This window comes from Eretmochelys imbricata, chromosome 1, assembly GCF_965152235.1.
Source record: "Eretmochelys imbricata isolate rEreImb1 chromosome 1, rEreImb1.hap1, whole genome shotgun sequence".
In the NCBI taxonomy this organism is placed as follows: Eukaryota; Metazoa; Chordata; order Testudines; family Cheloniidae; genus Eretmochelys; species Eretmochelys imbricata.
The window spans coordinates 205451708-205470199 of NC_135572.1; the positions used below are offsets into that span (position 1 = coordinate 205451708).

An 18492-nucleotide genomic window follows, 5' to 3' on the forward strand; every position below is an offset into this window, starting at 1 on the left:
TGATCGCTGAGCATGACTTCGACAGCATCATCCCTGAGAAAAGTAAGAGGGCCCCATTCTGGGTGTGTGTTCAAGATGGGCCTGATCCAAACACCATTGTCTTTGGGGAGGATTGGAGAAGAACATGGCATCTGAATGCATCTCTTTTATGGAGCAAGCCAAAATGCCAGATCCAAACACCACTGAAATTTGGGGACAATCAGATGCTAATTCTTAGGCTCAACCACTGTCTAACTAGGGCATGTTTTCCAGAGGGGTTTTCTTTCCTTGTTTTTGATTTTAATAGATATTTATATGAAAATTGCATCGTTGCTTCTAGGAGTTCATTTGTTTTGCCTCCTTCTCCCACACAAACAGAACTATACCATCAGCACTATGGTAGCTTTTTGTTACTAACCCGCAACTTGTCCTAGGCTTGCAAAACTTTCAGACAAAATTTACACTGAGCTCTAGGCAAATTGGAATCCTGGGGTGGGGGGATTTGTGATTAGGAACTGAAAGCTGAGTTTTGCTTTGAGATTTTGGGACTTAAGAGCCCTAGGGCCCTACCAAATTCATGGCCATGAAAAATGCATCACAGACCGTGAAATCTGGTCTTTTGTGTGCTTTTACCCTATACTATCCAGGTTTCATGAGGGAGACCAGCATTTCTCAAATTGGGAGTCCTGATCCAAAAGGGAGTTGCAGGGGGGTTGCAAAGTTATTTTAGGGGGGATCGTAGTATTGCCACCCTTCCTTTGGCGCCGCCTTCAGAGCTGGGCGGCCAGAGAGCTGCCCAGCAGCAGCGCAGAAGTAAGGGTAGCCGTACTGCAAACCCTCCTACAATATCCTTGTGACCACGCCCCCCCTCCCCAAACTCCTTTTTGGGTCAGGACCCTTACAGTTACAACACAGTGAAATTTCAGATTGAAATAGCTGAAATCATGAAATTTACAATTTTTAAAATCCTATGACCATGAAATTGGACCCTGAATTTGGTAGAGTATAAGGCCAGAAGGAACAACCAGATCATCTTGTCAAACTCCAAACTAAGTGAAATGTAGGGGGACGTGAACTCCATGTAAAGTGAAACAGTGAAAAGCTATGGCACAGCCCCTCTCCTTCCCTCTTCCCCGCAAATTTGTCTGAGCAATGATGGCTTCCAGTTTGAGAAATTGGACTGAGCCCGTGCGTGGTGATATGCCATGCTGGCACTTTTCACCCCACTAATTTCTGCAGACATTTAAGCATTCTTGTAAAAAGAAACAAAAGTTTCTGGCCTTTCTGATTGTGAAGAAAACCTCTTGAATGTGACCCAATGCAGAGCTGTCTGCCTGAGTCTGCATGTAATCTGAGTAGCTGTCTATGCAGCTACTAGTGACCCATGTCTGTCAAGATGGATATTGCTGAGCATGATTTGTTACTTGGGTCTAGTTAGGTGGTGCATAACTGGTGAGGGCAGAGTGAAAATAACAGCTGACAAAGCATGAGTGTTTTGTGGGGTGACATTAAGTGTCTGATTTCCATCTCCACAAACTACTTTCATTTCAACCTAGAGGCACAGAGGGCTAGGAGTAGCATGAAATATGATGGTGACGTTAAACTTCATCCTTTTGTTCGTTAAAGCTGAGTGAAATCCTGAAGTTTGGTTTGGATAAGCTGCTCTCATCAGAGGGGAGCATCATCCAGGATGTGGAGCTGGAAAATATCCTTGGAGAGACAAAAGAAGGAATGTGGGTAAATGATGATGTGCTACCAAGTGAAGAAGAAAGCAGAGAGCAAGATACAGAAAGTAAGTTCAAGGATCCTAAATGCACACAAAACACACTCAAGTCTGGATGCTATTAGAGGAGATTTCAAGGGGTTATACTGTGTTTTTCAAGTAACTTTGGAAGGAAGAAAGATGGGTTTGTGGTTAGAGTAGGGGACTTGAAATCAGGAGACATGAGTTTTATTCCTGGCTCTGCCACAGACTTGATTTGTAACTGTTGAACACTCCCTTCCTACTTTTGTGCCTCAATTTTCCCATCTGTAAAATGGGGATAATAATAACTGATTTGCCTTTCAGGGCGTTGCGAGGCTAAATTCATTAATGTCTGTGAAATGCTTTGATATGCTTGGATGTAAGACTCTAGGGAAGGCTCAAGTATTGTATTATAATTGACTTTATTCACAGAGAAAGATCCATCTTAAGATGAAGTTACAAATCAGGAGCTTAAGGGTAAAAAACATCATAGGGATGTTGTAATTATCCCCAAAACAAGTGTTACGAACCCTGGAATTTCACTTTAAAAAATCCAAGCATTAGGGAAAGAAATGCAGAGTTAGGGCACCCAAGTAACCTTAACTCTGTCCTGTGGCGGCAGCATGCAATAACCATATGATTAGGATTAAGGCACGTTAGTGTGTGCAGTCCCAGACTGGATTAAACTGATTTTTAAAGATCCTTTTTTCACATATTTTCCACTTGTAGTGTCACTCTATGCACTGTATTCGATCCATAATCTCTGCTTTAAGTGCAAAATGGAACTCATCCTTAACTATGGAATTGTGACTGGGGCTTCCATAATATTACAGAAATGGGATCCTATAAAATGGGCCTTCAGTCCCATCCAGTGGCTACTGGTAATAAGTTACCATTTGCCAACAGTTACCATGCAGTGGTATTTCCTATTGTAGACTGAGAGAAGAACTGTGGTTTCTCAGATCCCAATGTGTGGTAGCTGTTGAAGAAATTTCTGATCTTCAAGGAGCCAGGATTCCATCTGTATTGGATAGTGCCAAACAAATTCCACTTCAAACTCACCATGCGTGTAATCCTCGCTGAGGATTAATGCCTTGACAGAAATTTGGTTTAGTTGTCTCAATGAGATGTTTATGTTTTTCCTCACAAAACTATCCCAACAGTTATCCCTGTTAGAACAGGCAATGGTGTCACAAAGAGGGTGTGAGTTCAAATTACTTACTTACTGTAACTTTAATTATTACTTGTTACTTATTGTAATTTTAGCAGATACCACTGGCCCATTGGAAGACCTTTATACATTTTAATTTTTTTTTTAAGATCATATGTACGTATATGAAGGCAAAGATTATTCGAAAGACCTGAGCAGAGAAGACAGAAGAGCATTTGACCAGCTTTTGGATCTTCAGAAAGTCCTTGAAGAGACCAATCAAGAAGGAAGAGCCCTCCGAAATAAAGCAAATGTAAAATGAAAGAAATGACTCATATGATGCAGTCAGTGAGTCATTGAGCATGAGGCAGATTTTAATCTCCATCTTGTGGAGGAAATATTTAAAGACTCAATTACAAATATCTTGAAATTAATTAAATTAGTAGAATCTGAGGACTGGATGACTCAGGGGGATTGGGAACGGATCAGAGATGAGCATTAAGAGGTTCAAATGCAGGTCATTGCAGTACAGGTCACTGTCGTTAGCTGATGGTTTGGTGACCTCCTTGAAATGAGTTGAGGAGTGTGATTCAATCAGACAAAGCTCTGGAGGAATAGACTGTAGGGAACAGATACGGGACATTGGATAAGATGGTATCTGATAGGAATTTGAGATGAGAAATGTCTGTTTACCCGCAAGTCCCCTTCCTTTTCCAGGTACTTGTCACTGGTCTTCAGGAGGTGCCTACAAGGAGGAAGCATGCACTGAGCCCAGAAGAGCTGGAGGCCAGGAGGAGGAAACGACAGGAGGCAGCAGCAAAGAGAGCACGGCTCATGGAAGAAAAGAAACAGAAGAAAGCAGAAGCTGAACACAAGAAAAAGTAGGATTGTGCTTTGTCTGCTACTAAGCAGTGTGGTGTCTGTTACAGTTAGCAGAGAAACTGGCTATGTCAGACTGATAAAAACAAGTCAGGAAGCTGCAAATTCTGATTACTCTTGCAATAATGGGGCATTTGGGACATGGGAAGGGGTGAGGAGGAGACGTTGGCTGCAGGTCATGTCTAAAAGGAATCACAGCTGGACATTGGTTTTTCAAGTGTGTGCTGAAATTGCAGGATGTAGAGGTGTTGATGTAGAAATGACTTTTGACACAGCGGTAGCATCAATTTTTGCTAACTTTCATAGAGGTGGGCCTGAATACTACACAAGGTGGAAACATGTTTGCTAAGGATTTGTACAAAAGAATAGCACAAGCATATGGGGACAAAATCAGAAAGACTAAGGTACAAAATGAGTTACACTTAGCAAGGGACATAAGAGGTAATAATAAGAGGTTCTATAACTACATTGGGAGCAAGAGAAAGATGAAGGAAAGTGTAGGTCCTCTACTTGATGGGGAAGGAGAGCTAGTAACTGATGACATCAAGAAGGTTGAGTTGTTTAATGCCTGTTTTGCTTCAGTCTTCACTCAAAAGGTAAATTATGCCCAGATACTTAACACAATTAATATTAACAACAGGGGAGAAGGATTGCAAGCCAAAATAGGGGACGAATAGGCTAAAGAATATTTAAATAAGTTAGATGTAATCAAGTTGGTAGTGCCTGATGAAATTCATCTTAGGGTGTTTGAGGAACTAGCTGAAGCAATATTGGGATGATTAGCAACTATCTTTGAGAAGTCATGGATGGCAGGTAGGGTCCCAGAGGACTGGGGAAGAGCAAACATAGTACCTTTGTTTATATGGGAAACAAAGTGATCTTGGGGAATTACAGACCACTCAGCCTAACTTCAGTACCTGGAAGGATACCTAAACGAATTATTAAACAAATCAATTGTAAACTCTTAGAGGATAATAGGGTTATAAGGAATAACCAGCATGGATTTGTCCAAAACAAATCATTCCAAACCAATCTTATTTCCTTCTTTGAGAGGGATACTGGCCTAATGGATGGGGGAAATCTGTAGATGTGATTTGTCTAGATTATGATAAGGTGTTTGATACAGTCCCACACAACATTCTCATAAGCAAACTAGGGAAATTTTGTCTAGATCAGGGGTCTCTAATTCAATTTACCTTAGGGCCAGTGCCAGTCCTCAAATCCTCCTAGCGGGCCAATAATGTCACTCATACCGCCCAGAACCCACCCCCCAAAACTCCGCCCCCACCTGCCTAAGACTCTGGGAGGGAGTTTGGGTGGGGAAGGAAGTCTGGGGTAGGGGATTGGGGTGCAGGCTCTGGGAGGGAGTTTGGGGCTGGAGGTGGTATGTGGGGAGAGGGTGGGGATGCAGGCTCTGGGAGGGGGTCAGGGGAGCAGCACTTACCTGGGGCTCCAAGGCGGGCCGGGCCAAGCCGGGGGGCCTCCATGTGCTGATGCCCCCAGGCACCGCCCCCGAAGCTTCCCATTGGCCGCAGAGGCACTCGGGGCGGGGGCAGCATGCGGAGGCACAGCCCCGCCCCTCTTGGGGCCGCAAGGAGGAGCCGGCAGACACGTGGAGCGAGCAGGCAGGCGCTGCTCAGCTCCACTGCACTGCCGGGGCCCCAGGCCATTGTAAATCGCTTGCTGGGGGGAGCGTCCGGTGGCGCCAGGTGGGGCCAAGGGAGAGATCCGGCCCCAAAACTGCTGGAGCCCCACAGGCCACAATGGGGAGGTTCGCAGGCCGCAGATGGCCCATGGGCTGGGAGTTTGAGACCCCTGGTGTAGATGAAATTACTAAAAGGTGCGTTCAGGACTGATTGAAAGACCGTACTCAAACAATAGGTATCTATGGCTTGCTGTCAAACTTGGAGGGTGTATTTAGTGGGGTCCCACATGAGTCTATTCTGAGTCCCGAACATTAATGACTTGGATAATGGAGTGGAGAGTAGGCTTATAAAATTTGAAGATGACCCCAAGCTGAGAGGGTTTGCAAGCATTTTGGAGGACAGGATTAGAATTCAAAATGACCTTGACAAATTGAAGAACTGGTTTGAAATCAACAGGCTAAAATTCAGTAAAGACAAATGTAAAGTACTACACTTAGGAAGAAAACAAATCAAATGCACAACTACAAAATGGGAAATAACTGGCTAGGTGGTGGTACTGCTGAAAAGCATCTGGAGGATCTAGCCCGACTCTACTCAGCATTGGTGAGGCCTCAGCTGGAGCACCGTGTCCAGTTCTGGGTGCCACACTTTAGGAATGATGTGGATAGATTTGGAGAGAGTCCAGAGGAGAGTAATAAAAACGATAAAATGTTTAGGAAAACCTGACCTATGAGGAAAGGTTTTAAAAAGAGGATCTGTTTAGTCTTGAGAATAGAAGACAGAGGAGGCACCTGATAAGTCTTCACATATGTTAAGGGTTTTTATTAAGAGGATGGTGATCAGCTGTTCTCCATATCCAGTGAAGGTAGGACAAGAAGTAATGAGCTTAATCTACAGAAAGAGAGATTTAGGTTAGATATTAGGAAAAACTTTGTAAGGATAGTTAGCTCTGGAACAGGCTTCAGAGAGAGGTTGGGAATTCCTATCACTGGAGGTTTTTAAGAATATTTTGGACAGACACCTGCAGGGATCATCTAGGTTTACTTGGTCCTGCCTCAGCACAGGGGGATGGAGTAGATGACCCCTCAAAGTCCCTCCCAGCCCTCCATTTCTATGAACAAGAACCCCATCGCTGACCCTGCTCAGACTTTGGGCAGCTCACATTCAGATCCAGATTTGACACTTGGCCCTTTACCTGTACAATGTAATTTGGATTTGAACTTTCTGGTTGAGCCTATGTCCAAATTTTATCTCATTAGTTCTAGTTGTACCCCTTTGTGCCATCCTGGCAACTCCTCCCCCGCCTCTGTAGTCACATCCTTCATGTTTCTATAAATGGTTATCGCAAAGCTCCTTTCCCCTTCTTAATCCCACAAACCCACCTGTCGTAATAGTATTTGAAACAAGGCAGGGCTTCTCCCCAGCTTCTAAAGGATCTACTGTGACAGCCACAGCCTCTCTGAGGCAGTTTTATTGTCCAAACATATACAACACAAGTTCCTCCCGTCACCCTTTGTATCTCAGGCTTCTCACTGCCTCCCCTCCTGGGGGATTCAGGCAGTCCTGCTGCTTCCAGCAGCTGCTGAGTCCTCTCTCACTGGGACTCCCCCAACCCTGTGTAGCCCCGGGTGCAGCCATAGACTCTTCATTGGCCCAGCTGGGAGCACCTGCTCTGGCACAGGGGAGTTGGACCTATTTTAGTCACCCTGTGATGCACCTCCCCCACTTTTCAGAAAACAACTGCCTCTTTCACAGGCACGCTCCCCGCCCCAACCCCGCACACCAGCCTGTGAGGCCCCATCTGGATGGCTCTCACCCCTAAAACAAAATACAAAAATTTCCATACAGATTCATACACATCAGTATTCCCCAAGTCCCCACAGTCTTTAACACCAGGCGTACAATTTACATCTTCACCAGGCACGCTGAGTGACTTTAAAGAGTAATTCAGCTCTCACTCGGAGTTCCTTTTGCATGCCTGGATTTATGTTTCAAATCCCACTTGCTCCTCCTGCAGGAGCTCAGTCTGGCACTCCAGCTCTTGTTGGTCTTTCAGCAACTCCTTCTGTCTCTGGGCTTGCCCTCGGCCCTCTTCTAAGGCAGCAAGCTCCACCAAGCGCTTTTCTGCCAAGGAGAGCGGGCCTCTCACATTCTCTTCTCTTAGTGCTGTAACTGTGGCTTTAGTAGCTGTAAGTTGTGACTCCATTTTCTTCCTGCAGCCTCCGTGCCTGTGCCCTTCTCTCACTTCTCCTCTGAGGCCCTGTCTAGCTCCCTGATACAGTGTTTTGTCTCTACTGTGAGCTTCTGCTTCCCAGTACCCGCCTCTGCCTGGGGAATTATTTCCCTCCCCCTGCAGAGCTCTTCCCCTCTCACAGACACTATTCTTCCCAAGTTCACTCTTCCCAGTGGGTGCCAGATATGTGTCCCATTTCCCCACACCTGAGACAGTCTGGCTGCCTCCTACCCCTCCCGATCTAAACCTCCCAGTGATTACACCGGCACCCAAGTCTTTGGCATCCAGGTTTCTCACAGTTTCCTTTTTAAGTGGGGCAGTGCCTTCTAATATGTCTCAGCCCCCCACAACAAAAACACACAACCCCTGGGAAGCCTCCTGTCCTGGCCCCTTTTTGAGCCACAGTAACAAGGCAGGATTCCACCCAGAGTCTCCTGGGTTTGTTCTGTGCTCTGCACAGCTGAGCCAGTCTTAAAAGCACAGTTCACATAAGGACAGTCGCTTTTTATAAGCCGCACTTGCCCATAGGCAGAACATTCCCTCTGTTGGCCCTCACGGATCTCGAACCCCTCTTTCCTGCTTTGTACCTGCGCCCACCATCCCTTCTCTCTGCAGAATCTCTAGGAGAGTTGCTGCTGCTCCTCGAGCCTGGTTAGTCACTTCTGTAGCTCCAGTTGCACCTTCTGCTGCTTCTCTCATCTGGCTGCCGGCGGAAACTGGAACGGGAACTCTAGCCGCTGCTGTCATCCTCCATGCACCAGCTTGGGAGAGCAGAGCCTCAGGCAAAGCAGGATGCCACATAATCTGGCTCCATTAATTCTGGGTCGCACCTATGAGGTGGGGCAAGTCAATGACAGAGGCTTGTCCTTTGTCGTTTCCCTTTGCACCAATGATATTCCTTACTCTCCTCTTGTATCAGCAGCTGACCAAAGTGCCTACATGAAATAAGGCAGGGCTTCTCCCCAGCCCCTAAAGTACCCACTGCCAGACCCACAGTCTCTCTGAGGCAGGTTTATTGTCCAAATTTAAACAAAACCAGCTCCTCTTTACATCTCAGGCTGCTTCTAGCTGCCTCCCCTTCCAGGGGACTCTGGCAGCCCTGCTGCTGCTGCTTCCTAGCCCTGCCTGAGCCAGATCTCTCTCATTGGAACGCCCTCTGACCCGTTTTAGCCCCAGGTGCACCCACAGACCCTTCATTGGCCCAGCTGGGAGCGCCTGCTCTGGCACAGGGGGGCTGGACCTACCTCAGTCCCAGGGACCAGCCATCCTGCGACAGTCTGGTTTCCGAACTTGGGGAGGGGGGGAATTGTGGTTCTGGAGCTGAGCATTGTCTCTCGCGACCCCATCTCCCACAATTCATGATGATGATTTAAAGCAGCAGTTTGGCTTCCCAGTTTTCATTGGCCTGTTCTTCTTTTGCCTTGTTTGTTTCAGGATGGCCTGGTGGGACGCAAATCACTACAGATCCCCCTGTCTGCCCTCAGAGGAGAGCGACTCAGAGGATGCCTTTGAGGAGGGGGAGGACGGGCTGGTTGTGGAGTTAGATGACATGGACCCAGAGCTGAACTCCATCAAGTATGTGATGGGTGACGTTACCCACCCCAGAGCCGAAGAGGAGGATGCGATCGTCGTCCATTGCATAGGTAGGACTGGCAAGAGCAAAAAGCCTTCCTGGGGATAGGGCTGAACTGTGCCTTGTAGCCCGACGGCTGAGCAGGAGGAACAGCGGAGTGGCACTGGCCTGGTGCAGGTGCAGTTAGACTGTCGCAAGGAAGGAGTGCGGGTAGCACGCTCCCTAGCATGCAGCCCCTCGCTTCAGAAGGTGAAGTGTGACCTCCCTCCATCCCAGTGGGCCCAGTAAGTGGGCAGACCCGGGCCCTGTGCGTCTGCAGACTCAGTGGGGCCGTTTGGCCTTGAGTCCCATTCAGAAGGTTTACTTCCCATCCAGATGGGCTGGAAATATAACTTAACCAAAAGGTGACATTTTGCAGAACACATTGAAATCTGCAAAGACCCCCCACCCTAAATCTGTGCTGAAGTGCGGAATTTCTGCAGGGCGTGTTAACACTAATAAGGTCCATTGCCTGTGGACGAAGATGTGTGTAAGCCCACCCAGATGGCCCAGTAGTGGTGGGGCAGGCCCTGTGGGCCAGCAGCAGAAAGTAGTGTCTGGTTTGCACCGTAGATAGCAGAAGGTGGGTATCTGCTTAGTCTAGCTGGGCAAGGGCATTGGCAGAGTGGAGCCATGGGGCGAGTGTGTTTTAGCTGAACTCTGGGCATTTAGTGTCTGGGCTTCAATGTTGCTTTGTGCAGAAAGAGCTGAGGCCCTTTGGGAAGTGAAAACACAGAGATGATGGTCCTAGAAAGACTGCCTGGCACTACGCTGTATGTTGTGCTGTATGCCTAGGGACAAAGCTGCCACAACACTCTGCTGCATGGGATGCCCATGAAGGAATTAACTTGTACAGGGCTCCAGCTTTCCCGGTCTGCCAGTGTCACGCCGCCAGAGTCTGAACAGCCAATGGTTAGGCTAAGGCAATGTCTCCGACACGATGTCCTGCTGGAGAGGACAGTAGGGGCTAGAACAAGGATTCCCCTGCCTGTGTGGTTTGCAGTCAGCTCCTCTGAACTTATCTCTCTCTCAGAGCAAAGTTATTTTTCTCATTCTCCTCTGTACTCGGAAAAGCTATGGGCCAGCCCACACTGGGCCCTTGCATGGAGGGGAGGGATGGAGCCTAGTGCTAGGAACAGTTGCAGTCCCTGGATTCCGTCCTGCCTCCTATTTGAATTCTATGGTGAGCATTTAACCTCAACCCCTGGAGGGTGGGGGAGGCAGACACATGCACCTGGAAGAAGGACACGTTCCTCCTATGTTACGTGTAGCTCAGGGGTAGGGCAGTGAATTGTGTCTCCTGAGACAAAATCCCCTGTTGGAGCTTCTCCTGAGTGGGGTGTTAAAGCCGCAAGGTGATGGCTGAATGCCTAGATTGTGGCATTTATTTCAAACTCAGCCAACATGTTCTGTTTAAAAGTAAAAATACACAGGAGGAGGCAGGGAATCCTCTGCCTTCTGGAGGTGCAGGAAGCATCTGAGGGGAAGTAATGGATGACTTCAGGACCAGGTTACCAGGATGCAAATAGGATTTGATGACTAATGGCATGTGAACAGCCAAGCTGTGGGGTGGGGAGGAATTTCCCTTGGGATGGCTTGGCAAGGATCGTGTGGGAGGTTTACTTTCCGGAAGTGCTGAGCAGGGATCCTCTTTTAGGATCATGTGATCTGTTTCCGGCACAGAATGAGGGAGCTGCATTATTGAGGGATTTTGTGTCATCTCATCTTCCATGTCTGTTTCTAATAAGTCCTATGATGTGCAGTGAGAACATGTCTGTTCCCTGCAGAAGGCATTATTGGCACAGATATTCTTGGCAGCTCATCTCTTTGGACACGGATCTCAATTTAAAAAAAAAAATCTAACTTCTAATTTTGTTTTAGATGATTCCGGCCGGTGGGGAAGGGGAGGGTTATTTACAGCTCTGGAGGTTCGTTCTGATCAGCCCAGGAAAATATACGAGCTGGCAGGAAGGATGAAAGGTAAAAGAGAAAAATATAATCTTAGTGCTTGAAGCTGATGGTCTCTCCTTTTAGTCTGGTACTTCCTACGTGTGGTGTTGGAAGTGACAATACAGGAAGACATTTTGACCCTGACCTCTGCTCTGGAGTGAGAAGATTCTTCATAGAACTCAGTTGTTTTGATCTTTTCTTGGGGAAAAAGATCTTGTTCTTTAGTCATGGTATTTCTTCTCTCTACAAGGCAGTGTTCTAAACCTGCAGTTCAAATGTCAAAATGATTTTAAGAGGAGGAGGTGGGTTGGAGCAACTTCAATATGTGTCTAGCCAGGCCATGGGCTCTCTCCAGTACCCCTTGTTCTCCTATGTGCACATACGTACGAGTGATCTTAAACCATTAAGGAGCTAGTGAAGAACAGATTAGACCTTACTGTAGACTGGAATTTTATTCTCTCAGTCTCTCTCTCTCTCTCTCCCCTCATGTCTTTTGATCATTTTCTTTCTCCGTCTTCTCACCTCCCCCCTCTGAAGAAAATGCCTGTGTGGTGCACAGTGTCAAGGAGAACTAGAAAGGATGGTGTAGAAGCCTATAACAGCCAGCATTGCATTGACTTACCTTTGTTCTTCGTGGGATTGAATGTTTTCTTACGTTTTTTGTTTTCGGACAGACGTGGCATTGGGAAGAACCCTCTTATTCCCCATTGATGATAAAGAATCCAGAAATAAAGGCCACGACTTGGTAACTATAAGAAGCCCCTTTTTATGTTCTCTCTACTAAAGTATTTTTGAAACAACAGGAAGTGAATGTTACATGTTACACAAAATAACAGTGACCCTAATATAGCGCAGGACAGGCTTGAAATAAGTGTTAACAAAGACCAGACAAGGGACAGCTTTTTTTCCAGCCTATAAAGTGTGTGTTTAATGTTGTTTTCTAGCAGCCATCGCTGCGACTGCCAGTGTACATACATCCCATGTTTTTCTTCCTAGTTGGCCCTGATTGTAGCACAGCACCGGGATCAGTCCAACAACTTGTCTGGCATTAAGCTGTCCGCTTTGGAGGAGGGCTTGAAGAAGATTTCTTTAGCAGCCAAGAAAAGGAATGGTAAGTGTGCATCTGTCCATCTGTGTGCATAGGCGCCAACCTTTCCAGGCGCCAGTGGGTGCTCACCCCCAGCCCTGCCCTGACTCCACCCCTGCCCTGCCCCATCCCGCCCCCATTCCATCCCCTTCCCCAAAGTCTCTGCCCCCTCCCTGCCCCAATTGGACTCCTTCCTCAAATCCCTGCCCCAGCCCGCCTCTTCCCGGAGCGTGCTGCATTCCCCCTCCTCCCCCCTCTCTCCCTCCCAGCGCTTGCCGCCACGAAATAGCTGTTCTGGGAGCTAGGGGGAGAAGCGGGGATGCGGTGTGCTCAGGGGAGGAGGTGGCAGTGAAGCAGAGATGAGCTGGGGTGGGGAGCTGCAGAGCACCCACCAATTTTTCCCCTGGGTTCTCCAGCCCCGGAGCACCCACGGAGTCGGCACATACGTCTGTGTGCCTTTGAAATGGAAAGAATGATGTACCCCAGAGCTCTGCATGTAATTCCACTTAAAGATTCTTGCAGGGCCACAGAATGGAATGATCTAGTTCTGATGGGTCTCTTCCATCTCTTCTGCGATTGACTTCTGAAATGGAAGGGGAGACGCATTTACCCACTACAGCTAGAACATTGTGACACAGGCATTTCTTCTGCCATTGAGTGGAGCTTAAATGGCACATCCATTTATTTATTTTTAATGCATCAGGCCCTAAAGAGCTTTTATGCTGTCTCTTCCAGCAAGCGTCCATCTTCCACGTATCGGACATGCAACGAAGGGATTTAACTGGTACGGTACTGAGCGGCTCATCCGAAAATATTTAGCAACGAGAGGAATCCCCACATTTATGTATCCTTTGAAGCATGGTTATTTTATTTTGTTCAAATCAAAATGACTTGTCATATCTGCAAATACCAAAATGTTCACTGTAAGATCTTCATGGATCCACTGTGGGCTATGGATATCATACTAGGACAGTTCAACTCCAAAGTGTGTTGAACAGATGTCTGATCTCCCTCTCATCTAAGTACACATTACATACTGGATATGATGATATTTGTTTGTATGATGAGGTGTGTGTGTGTGTGTGTGTGTGTGTGTGTGTGTGTGTGTGTGTGTGTGTGTGTGTGTGTGTGTGTGTGTGTGTGTGTGTGTGTGTGTGTGTGTGTGTGTGCGTGCGTGCGTGCGTGCGTGCGTGCGTGCGTGCGTGTGTGTGTGGACTAACGTCCCAAGTTTGTAGTGATATGATTGAAGTTATAGAAACAATTTATCAAACTGACCCAGACACAAACAATGAGCAGATTAGGAAAAGCACATTCTAAAGAAGTGTGTGTGTAAGAGAGAGATGGGGTTTACTCAGCACTGGGACACCCCTTTGTGGCTGCATCTGGAGACTAGCTCTGCCCGGTCCGATGCCACTTTCCTTTAGTTGCTTGTGCCGTGGTCCTGCCTGTTCTCTAGGAATTGCAGTGCTTCCTCTTTGTGGCTTGGCCCTCCAGGCCGGTCGCTAGACTGGTTTCCCCTTCTGGCGTAACAAGTCTCACCAGACCAGCTGTCCAGGTGCCATTCCAGGGTGTATTCCCATGACTGTGCCACTTTCCCAGTGGCTGGGAGGAGAACCCAGACCCACCCACTACTCCGGTTTCCAGCCCAGGGACCCTACAGTCAGCAGCCAAGTCTGCACCATCTCAGCGCTTGCTGCAGTTTCCCTGGGCATCTTCCTACAGTGCCCTCTGCAGGTTTTCTTCTCCACCACCCCTCTGTGTGAGCCCCTGCCCTCAGAGTCCGGATCCCAAGGCTTTTGCTCCCCAGGTTTCCTCCTCCTCTCCTCACTAGGCCCGGAGAGTGACTGCAGCCCCCTTCTGCTCTCACTTCCTGGCTTTATACAAACCCCTGCCTACTCCTGCCCAGATGGACTCCATCCTTAATAAATGCTTGTCAGTCAAGCCAAAGTCTCCCCCCAGGTACAGCCTCCTGGGTTAATTAGCCCCTTCTGAGCCACCTTTACCCTTTCGGGGCGGTGGGGAATGAACACCCATTACAGTTTGGTGTGTGTGAGAGTGAGGGGGAGGGATAGCTCAGTGGTTTGAGCATTGGCCTGCTAAACCCAGGGTTGTGAGTTCAATCCTTGAGGGGGCCATTTAGGGATCTGGGGCAAAAATTGGGGATTGGTCCTGCTTTGAACAGGGGGTTGGACTAGATGACCTCCTGAGGTCCCTTCCAACCCTGATATTCTATGAATACACACATGTAACAAAATAGCATACACTTTCATAGAAAGAGAACAGCGTATGTGGAAAAAGTGTCACTTTAAGGGTTTTATGGCCATATAACTTTCCTTCATATCAAAATATAAAAGGTACTGCTTTGCTTACCACACCTTCATTTCACTGAATTAGCTCACCAGTGCATGCAATTATGTGTTGTACCATCACAGGTCACGCAAGATGGAACAATCAGTGAGTCAGTAAACATCAACTAAAGGATTGTCTTTGAGGGAGATGGGGGGGGAAAGGACCAGTAGCTCCAGGATATTTCACTTTATAAACTATTGGCCAGGTGAAAAGAAAAGGGACACTTATCAATTTCAAATGAATATATTTTAAACCAATGTCCTTATCTACATTGCTACTGACAACTTTTGATTATTAAAACTGGGAAAGAATCCTACAAACCCAATTTGATTTTCATTGTGTATGCTGTTTGTTCAGTTTCTCTCTGTCTTGATGTGCAAAGCAGAATAGAATTCAGCTGACTCTTCCATAGGTGAGTAGGTTCTGCAGGGCTGGCAGGAGTGAGAAATGTTAAAACTATATTTTTCGTCACTTCTTGGGGAAAATGCAGCTGCTGTATAATGCCAAGTTCAGCAATGCTGTGAGAGAGACAGAAAATTAAGAACAAAGGTGTAGAGCAGTGGTTCCCAAACTAGGGGCGCTGCTTGTTCAGGTAAAGCCCCTGGCGGGCCGGGCCGGTTTGTTTACCTCCCACTGGCTGCGGTTTGCCGCTCCAGGTCAATGGGGGCCGTGGGAAGCGGCGGCCAGCACGTCCCTCGGCCTGCACCACTTCCCGCAGCCCCCATTAGCCGAGAACAGCGAACCGCAGCCAGTGGGAGCCGCCATCGGCCGAACGTGCGGACGCGGCAGGTAAACAAACCAGCCCGGCCCACCAGGGGCTTTCCCTGAACAAGCGGCGGCCCTAGTTTGGGAACCACTGGTGTAGAGTATAGTGAGTATTCTACCTCCTTACCTCTTTAAGTTAATGCCATTAGTACATATTTGGTTTGAAATTTTAGAGTATTTCCTTGACCCTTCTCCTTAGATACTACTTCCCTAGGAATAAAGCCTCTTTCTCTTCTTCACAACCATCTACAACTTCAGTGGCAACCTCAAACCCTTGAAGATCCAATGATTTAACTCAGAAGTGTTAATCTCTAGTGATCTCTAAAAGCCCATGATCTCTTCAACATCACATCTACAGCCAGCCTGTAGCTATGTCGCTTCTCTGAAGCAGATCCAAAGTCACTGTTGCTTTTCAGGTTTCTATACCTCTATAGTTCAGAGTGGTTTTTATATTAGTTATGGAACTGAGCTGCATTAAAAGTTCTTCAAACTTCAGGAGATCCATGCATTTGGGGTGTTTGTTTGGGCCCATCTCTAGTTTTTAAGATGGAAAATTAAACCTTCACTGGCGACCAATCATAAGCCCTTATTTTAAGCCACCATCTTAAATTATTCTCAGGGTTGGCAGTACAGTTTTGTTTGACTTTTGCTTCAAAACCTTATCTCTTGTTTACAACACTGATTTTTCTGCTGGTTGTTTGGTGGCTACTTGAGACAGTTTGGGTGGGTGGGGCTGTAGCTATCCCTAACAAATATGTACACACACACACACACACTCACACGCGATTGTCTCAAGCAGCCGCCAAAGGGCCAGCAAAAAAATCAGTCATGTAAACCACAGATACGGTCTAATGATAAAACTTCTTTCTTTGGTGAGGGAGGTGTCTGCAGTAAAAACTCAGCATAACACACGCTTAATGTAAACAGCCCCAACTCCAAAGAAACCCATTTTAATGATATTTCTTCAAACAGAAAATTCTAAGTTAGATCTAGTTGCACAGTCACCTGTTTGCAACCAAGCAGTATCCATCTAACCTAGAGATTCCCAAACTGGGTTTCACAGAATGTTACAGGGGGTTCGCCAGAAAAATGTCACTCATGGCGGCCAGAGGACCCCGGGCATTGGAGGCAGCAGATGGGACCCGGTTGCAGGGCTGGCAGCCTGAGCCCCAGGGAGAGCGGGGCTGGGCAGTTTGGGCTGGCAACCCAAGCCCTGCCCCCGTCAGTGGGGGAGCTGGCTGCCCAAACCCCAGCGCTCCATGCGGGGCTGGCAGCCCGAGCCCCAGGGAGAGCAGGGCTGGGCAGTTGGGGCTGGCAGCCCGAGTCCTGGCGGTCAGCGGGACCTGCAGCCCGAGCTCAGTTGACCGGGGTGGTCAACGGGATCCATCAGCAGGAGCCGTGCAGAGGAAATTTAAACTTAAATCCCTGGAAATATTCATTTTTAGGAGGGGGTTCACGAGATTTCACAATTTAGTGAAAGGGGTTCGTGGACTGTTAAAGTTCAGGAACCACTGATCTAACCAATATCCTTTGCCAGGACACACAAGTCTGACAAAATCTGAGGTGGTCTTTAAGAGACACCTTTCTTCCTCCCACCACTGCTCTTTATTATAGAATGCTTGGATTGTTGCCGCTATCAGGCAAAGCTGGTTTCCTTATGCTGTTCTAAAGGTTTTGTGATCGCTTGATCCAATTTTTTTTAAAAAAGAATGCAAAATGTTGTTTTATTATTGGCTTATCTCTGTATGGCACAGTAAAATCTTTGTGACTAATGTTTTTGGCACCATGTAACGCGCTTGCTGGGTATAGCCTGTCAGGAGTAGCGTCCCCAACAAATGATTCAGTCAGAGAGGCTGTGAACAGCAAACAGGCATCCCTGGTGATCTGTCTGGCTTCTAAAAGAAAGTGCACTGCAGCCAACGGAAAGCATGTATTTAAATATGTTCCTGCATATATACGCTCTGCTGAATGTAACACTGTAATAGCACCATCTGGTGACTCAATAATATTACTGAGCCTGATTCTTGCACCCTTCTTCCCATTAGCTAGTACTTTCCTTCACAAGCAGTCTTACGGAGATTTTACTTATGTGCATACACATACACACGATATTGCCAGAACACCTTCTCTCCCCCCGGCTCCCCTCCCCCCGAGATTCTGATCACTCAACTCCCTTTAAAACCAATGGGGGTTGCAGGAGCTCAGCACCTCTCAGGGTCAGGCCTTTAGGAACCAAACCTACAAGCTCTTATGTGAACAGCCCTTACTTATGTGGGTAAGAGTTTGCAAGATCAGGGCCTTACTTTGTAAAGCTCTTGGAGATGAAAGGCGCCATTTGCAGCCGATGAAGTGAGCTGTAGCTCACGAAAGCTCATGCTCAAATAAATTGGTTAGTCTCTAAGGTGCCACAAGTCCTCCTGTTCTTTTTGCAGATACAGACTAACACAGCTGCTACTCTGATTTAAATGTGTGTTACCTTATTTTCATTGATATGAACCACTGGCATTCTCTGAACTGGCCAGCTGGTGGCACTGTTAACTGTCTTAAGCAGCACATGTTGCTGTTAGGCTGGTTTCAAAGAACCGGGAAATGTTCTGCTCCAGCATAGAAAAATATTCTGTTCTGCCCGAATTAAAATCTTGTTTTTCATTTTTATTTACCAATTTTACTCAACATTTAAAGTGAAATTGCAGTTTAAAGGCAGGTTTCAGAGTAACAGCCGTGTTAGTCTGTATTCGCAAAAAGAAAAGGAGTACTTGTGGCACCTTAGAGACTAACCAATTTATTTGAGCATAAGATCTTCTACACTTTCCACAGTATGCATCCGATGAAGTGAGCTGTAGCTCACGAAAGCTTATGCTCAAATAAATTGGTTAGTCTCTAAGGTGCCACAAGTACTCCTTTTCAGTTTAAAGGCACAAGACTTTGCTCCTCCTCCCCTCTTTCCCCCTTACTTTTGTTGACAGCTTTTAATTGGTTGAATTTCCAATTGTTTCTCCTTTCAGCATGTGCCAATGTTTTTCACAGCCTCACAAACACCTACAGCCAAATCCCTCCCGGCTGTAAGTCCTCTGGCTTCGACACCGAGGATAAATTTG

General features: G+C 47.1%; 1 protein-coding gene across 3 annotated transcripts in view; it reads left to right on the forward strand.

Moving 5' to 3' along the window:
• CHD1L (chromodomain helicase DNA binding protein 1 like) overlaps positions 1 to 17166 on the forward strand; it is a 38389-nt gene extending 21223 nt beyond the window's left edge. For all 3 annotated transcript variants that reach the window (XM_077822611.1, XM_077822626.1, XM_077822619.1), the window contains 9 exons: positions 1606 to 1771; positions 3044 to 3186; positions 3591 to 3754; positions 9066 to 9274; positions 11125 to 11223; positions 11868 to 11938; positions 12190 to 12304; positions 13016 to 13124; positions 15594 to 17166. In XM_077822611.1, coding sequence (XP_077678737.1) covers positions 1606 to 1771; positions 3044 to 3186; positions 3591 to 3754; positions 9066 to 9274; positions 11125 to 11223; positions 11868 to 11938; positions 12190 to 12304; positions 13016 to 13124; positions 15594 to 15672 — 1155 coding nt within the window. In that variant the 3' untranslated portion in view covers positions 15673 to 17166. The remainder of the gene's footprint in view (positions 1 to 1605; positions 1772 to 3043; positions 3187 to 3590; positions 3755 to 9065; positions 9275 to 11124; positions 11224 to 11867; positions 11939 to 12189; positions 12305 to 13015; positions 13125 to 15593) is intronic.
• The last annotated feature ends 1326 nt before the right edge of the window (positions 17167 to 18492 follow it).